The sequence below is a fragment of the Apium graveolens genome, chromosome 3, assembly GCF_009905375.1.
Source record: "Apium graveolens cultivar Ventura chromosome 3, ASM990537v1, whole genome shotgun sequence".
Classification (NCBI taxonomy): domain Eukaryota; kingdom Viridiplantae; phylum Streptophyta; class Magnoliopsida; order Apiales; family Apiaceae; genus Apium; species Apium graveolens.
In genome coordinates this window covers 230,265,859-230,271,090 of record NC_133649.1, presented here as the reverse complement: position 1 = coordinate 230,271,090, position 5,232 = coordinate 230,265,859, and the positions used below count along the sequence as shown (strand labels likewise).

Sequence of the window (5,232 nt, the reverse complement as noted above, 5' to 3'; positions counted from 1 at the left end):
ATTCTTCTGACACTAGCCACAGAGTTTTATATGCTAGAGTAGTACTTTAAATGCGTAAATATTGGAACAGAAGAATCTGATAATGTGAGATGAGATCCATGAGCATTGGCTTTTGAACACGAACTCCCACTCCTAATTCACGTGTACGTGTACTACTCTGAATCTAGCAGTTATTGGTTTTTGTTTTATCTTAAATAATAATTGTCCTCTTTGTTTGGCATGGTATTCACATCCGGTGCATACAGCCAAATACAATGTTCGATAAGCAAACCAGATCAATATAGATTTGTTTGCACACAAAGTTCGTAAAACAGGGGATACTCTTCAGTTTAAACTTTAGTAACAGGCACGTAAAGTGATTATCAATTATCTTCCACCTTGAGCACATCTCTTCGTCATAAGCAAACTCAGCATTATTTCCCACATAAATATATCCGCTGCTCCTCTAAATCGATTCAACGACTACTATGGCATTACCTAACGAATCGTCCAACTTCTCCTTGCCTTGCAATAGTGATACCTGGGACGCCGTCCCAGATACTAAGTTACGCGTAATGTGCAGCTACGGGGGACACATTATTCCCCGTCCACGTGACAAGTCTCTTTGTTATGTAGGCGGAGAAACACGAATGGTAGTAATGGACCGTCTCTCGTCACTTTCTGACCTCTCTTCAAGGCTCTCTAGTACACTCCTCCATGGCCGGCATTTTCACCTCAAGTATCAGCTCCCGGATGAGGAACTTGACTCTCTTGTGTCGATTTCTAATGATGAGGACTTGGAGAACATGATCGACGAGTATGACAGGATAACTTCTGTTTCATCATTGAAATCCTCTAGAATTCGCTTGTTTTTGTTTCTTGCAAAGCCTGAGACCGCAGCTTCTATGGGATGCTTACTTAATGACGCGAAATCTGAGACTTGGTTTGTAGATGCTCTTAATGGAGCTGGATTGATTCCTAGAGTACTATCAGATTCAGCTGCTAATATGGAGAACTTATTAGGATTCCATGATCAAGTTGTCAATAATAATCATTGTATGGAGAACATATCATCTCCGGAACATACTGTGGGTGATAGGAAACAGCACGAAAATATGAGGATGCTCGAGTCGCCAGTAGTTTTAGAAACACATTCTTCATTCGGATCAAGCTCTTCTTCTCCTTCTATGTCTAACTTGCCACACATTGGGGTTCGTTCTGACAATGACGGGCTTATACTGCAAGATCAAATGGCCGGATTGGATGATCAATTTTCACAAATGAACACTAATGTTGCTATGCAGAATCAAGGAGCTGGGATTGTGATGGTGTCTGCTGCTCTGCCTCCTCTTCCTGTTGTTATTTCTACAAATATTTCAGGTGAAAATGAAAGTCGGTTTGTTTTGAATGATGAGAAATCGGATCAGGGAGCTGCAACAAGGTTCAGGAAACCACCACTGCCTCTGCAGCCTGTGCAGCGAAAACTTGGGCATGATGCTTACAATTTGCCTTCGCCTGATTCCGTAGCAAGGTACTTATATCTACAATCTATTTTAATAGCTCAAGATTTGGAAAATCTATTCTATTATACATCACCTATTTTTGTATTCAGTAAAAAGAACTAGTCGTATGATTTGTGATAAAAATAGATTGCAAGATGTTCTAAACTAGGGGGTCTCTTTAGTTATTTTTTCAAGATAGTTCTTTAAATCCATAAACTTTGTTTCGTAATTACTTTTTTGGAAAGATGGTAAGTTGTATACGTTTCTCAATGGCTTTGTTTGTCAGTGATAATAGCATTACATCAGCCAGTTCTTTTTCAAGAAGATCTCAAGATGCAACTCAAGTTGCCACAAGGGAAGCCACCAGGCCTGCTTCAAATGGAATGGTTAGTCCAGACAGCATAACTTCAGACTCAAATTCTCAAATCCAGGGGCTGCAAGTTCCAGCTCAAGTGTATATGCAACCTCAGCAGCAACAACAATATTTTCAACCAGGAACGCATTATCTCCAACACACCGCAACAGGTCAAGTGCAAGTCCCATCATACTACCCCGTTTATGCTCCCCCTGCACACCCTCAATATCACCAACAAGTCGATCAACAATACCCAATGTACGTGATGCCTGTCCAGCAAGTTCAACCATACAACATGCCAATTCAACCGAATGTTACAGATTCTAATGTAACACAGGACTTAAGATATCCACAAAATCCTTCCATTATTGCCCCCTCTGCTACCAAACCTACTCAACTGCAAGTTCAGCCTAATCAATATCAGCAGCAATACATCAATGTATCTCAAATGCCTTATTCCTCACAGTCTCCTGCTCCACTTATTAATTATGGTTATGAATATGCACAACCAACACAAGTCTATTACAAGCAGAATCCGGCATCTCAGCTGCCTCCACCTCCACAGTATCAAACAATGACATCTGCTACAACGATGTTTCTGTCACAAGCTTCAGTTCAAGAGTCCTCAGACAATGCGAAATGACAGATCAAAGGAACAACATAATTATAATTTAGAATACATCAATATCTCAGGAATTAATTATTTATTAATATCTAGGTTTCTATAATAATTTATTTTGTTATCTTTTTTATGTAATAATCTTTTTTCAAAAAATTACTATCAATAATTTACTTGCGAATTTTCAAGGGTCAAATCAATGTAACAAGATTCTAATTGGATTTTCATAATTTATGGAATGAACTAATGAAGAAATGAATACAGTCCAGAATTCCAGTCCAATCCATTTCCTAATTGCAGTACATTAATGTTAATGATTATCTATACATTTAATGCTTTCTCAAAATCTCTATCGATTCATTATCTATTAATTTATTACTATCTATAAATATCCCATCGACTAACAATGTATTCCTCATAGGGGCATATACAAAAAAAGTTCTTTCCATAGCAAGTTAGGGGTTTGTAATAATGTTAGCGTTGGTGGTTATAGCAGGCACTAATATTGCTATAGAAACTAGAAATTTAAAGTTAGAGGAGATCAAAGTCGTTTAAAAAAATCTATCTCAATACTTTCACATGTTATTTAAAAGTCATTTTCCTCCATCGGGACCTAGTCCCATCCACCGCCCGAGATATTCTCCTCATAACAAAATTTATTTCAATATTACTTTCACATGTTACCTAAAGGTCATGTTCCTCCGTCCGAAACTAGTCCCGATCCATCGCCAAAAATACCCTTATTTGGACATGTCTCGCTCACTGCCATGTCCAAAAGCAATCATAATCCACTTGTTGGACCACCACCAACTTGTTATGTTGTAATAGATTCTTCATCACTGATGGCAAAAAATCAATGACCTTGCGGCTTTAGTACGTGATTTATATCTATCTATATGTCGGGTTTATATGTTACTAGTTTAGAACTAGTGATTGTACAAGCATTTTTTTATTATCTAATTTTTAACTATAGATTGAATTGAAAATTTTAAGATACAAAATTAGCTTTATCATAATTTTGTATGAATTGATAATAATTATACATATACACATATATATTTGATATTTTTATTTAGAGCTATTTAAATTTGAAAAAAAACAATGCTAATTGAAATATATAATATTATTGTTATTTTTATGTGTGTTTATGAAATATAATCATTCATTAATTTAAATGATAAGTTTTAAATCGGGATAATAGTAAATGAATCACATTTAATTTTACTTTTAATTTTGTTTTATCCCGAAACCCATTATACTGATCAAATCCAACTAATTCATTTAGTTTGATTTTAATCTATTATATATATAATACAACAATAGGGGGTTGGATGATCAATTTATTTAATAGGAGGATTATACCCCCTACTTTAATATTTGTATAATATTTATTTCACATTATCATTCATCTATTAGAAATTATTAATTGTTGCATAATTAATATTTTCATACATACATTAATAAATATATACATGCATACATACAATAAATATATATACATATATATAAATTAATACATGCATACATACATATATACATATATACATACATACATGCATGCATGCATGGGAGCAATTTAATTAATATGATGATTATACCCCTACATTAATATCTATATAATATTTAATTCACCTAATCATTCATTTATTAAAAATTATTAATTGTTGCATAATTAATATATGCATACATACATTAAATAATACATACATGCATACATATATATATCCAATAAATATATATACATATATATAAATTAATACATGCATGCATACATACATACATACATTCATATATACATGCATACATACATGTAATACAACAAAAGGGGGGTTTAATGACAAATTTAATTAATATGACGATTATACCCCTACATTAATATCTATATAATATTTATTTCACCTAATCATTCATTTATTAAAAATTATTAATTGTTACATAATTAATATGTGCATACATACATTAATAAGTACATAAATGCATACATACATTCAATAAATAAATATATATGTATATATAAATTAATACATGCATGCATGCATGCATACATACATACATACATACATACATACATACATACATACATACATACATATATATACATACATATATATATACACACATACATACATGCATGCATAGATGCATACAATACAATAACACGGGGGTTTGATAAGCAATTTAATTAATATGACGATTATACCCCCTGCATGAATATCTATATAATATTTATTTACCTAATAATTCATATATTAAAAAATATTAATTGTTGTATAATTAATATGTGCATACATACATTAATAAATACATGTACATACATACAATAAATATATATACATATATATAAATTAATACATGCATGCATACATACATACAGTCATACATGCATGCATACGTGCATACATATATATATACATACACATACATGTATACACCCATACATACACACACATACATAGATACATAATCGTATATTCTTATTTGTCATCAATTTAACATCGTTCTCCAAAAAAATGAAATGGAAAAATATTATATTAAAGTATATTAATTAAAAATAAATTAAACTATTTATGCACATACGTGCGATTTATACTTTGCTATTAATAATTATGTGACATATATCATATGTTTTCACCGTCTCATAGGTTGCTAACATCGTTAGGGGGTTTGTTGAGCAAATTAATTCATATGACAATTATATCCCTATATTAATATCTATATAATATTTGATTCACCTTGTCATTCATTTATTAAAAATTATCAGTTATTGTATATTTAAT

At 32.2% G+C, this 5,232-nt stretch overlaps 1 protein-coding gene across 1 annotated transcript; it reads left to right on the top strand.

The window, feature by feature from the left end:
* Positions 1 to 270: 270 nt before the first annotated feature.
* Positions 271 to 2,726, top strand: LOC141710994 (uncharacterized). The gene is made up of 2 exons (XM_074513459.1): positions 271 to 1,510; positions 1,768 to 2,726. Exons 1-2 carry the CDS (start codon positions 468 to 470, stop codon positions 2,477 to 2,479), a joined length of 1,755 nt encoding a protein of 584 aa, XP_074369560.1. The 5' UTR covers positions 271 to 467; the 3' UTR covers positions 2,480 to 2,726.
* The last annotated feature ends 2,506 nt before the right edge of the window (positions 2,727 to 5,232 follow it).

Bases quoted from the DNA above. Each gene is read 5' to 3' on its own strand.
- LOC141710994 (XM_074513459.1), top strand. From the start codon at position 468: ATGGCATTACCTAACGAATCGTCCAACTTCTCCTTGCCTTGCAATAGT. The intron at 1,511-1,767 runs GTACTTATATCT...TTTGTTTGTCAG, and splicing joins TCGCCTGATTCCGTAGCAAG to TGATAATAGCATTACATCAG.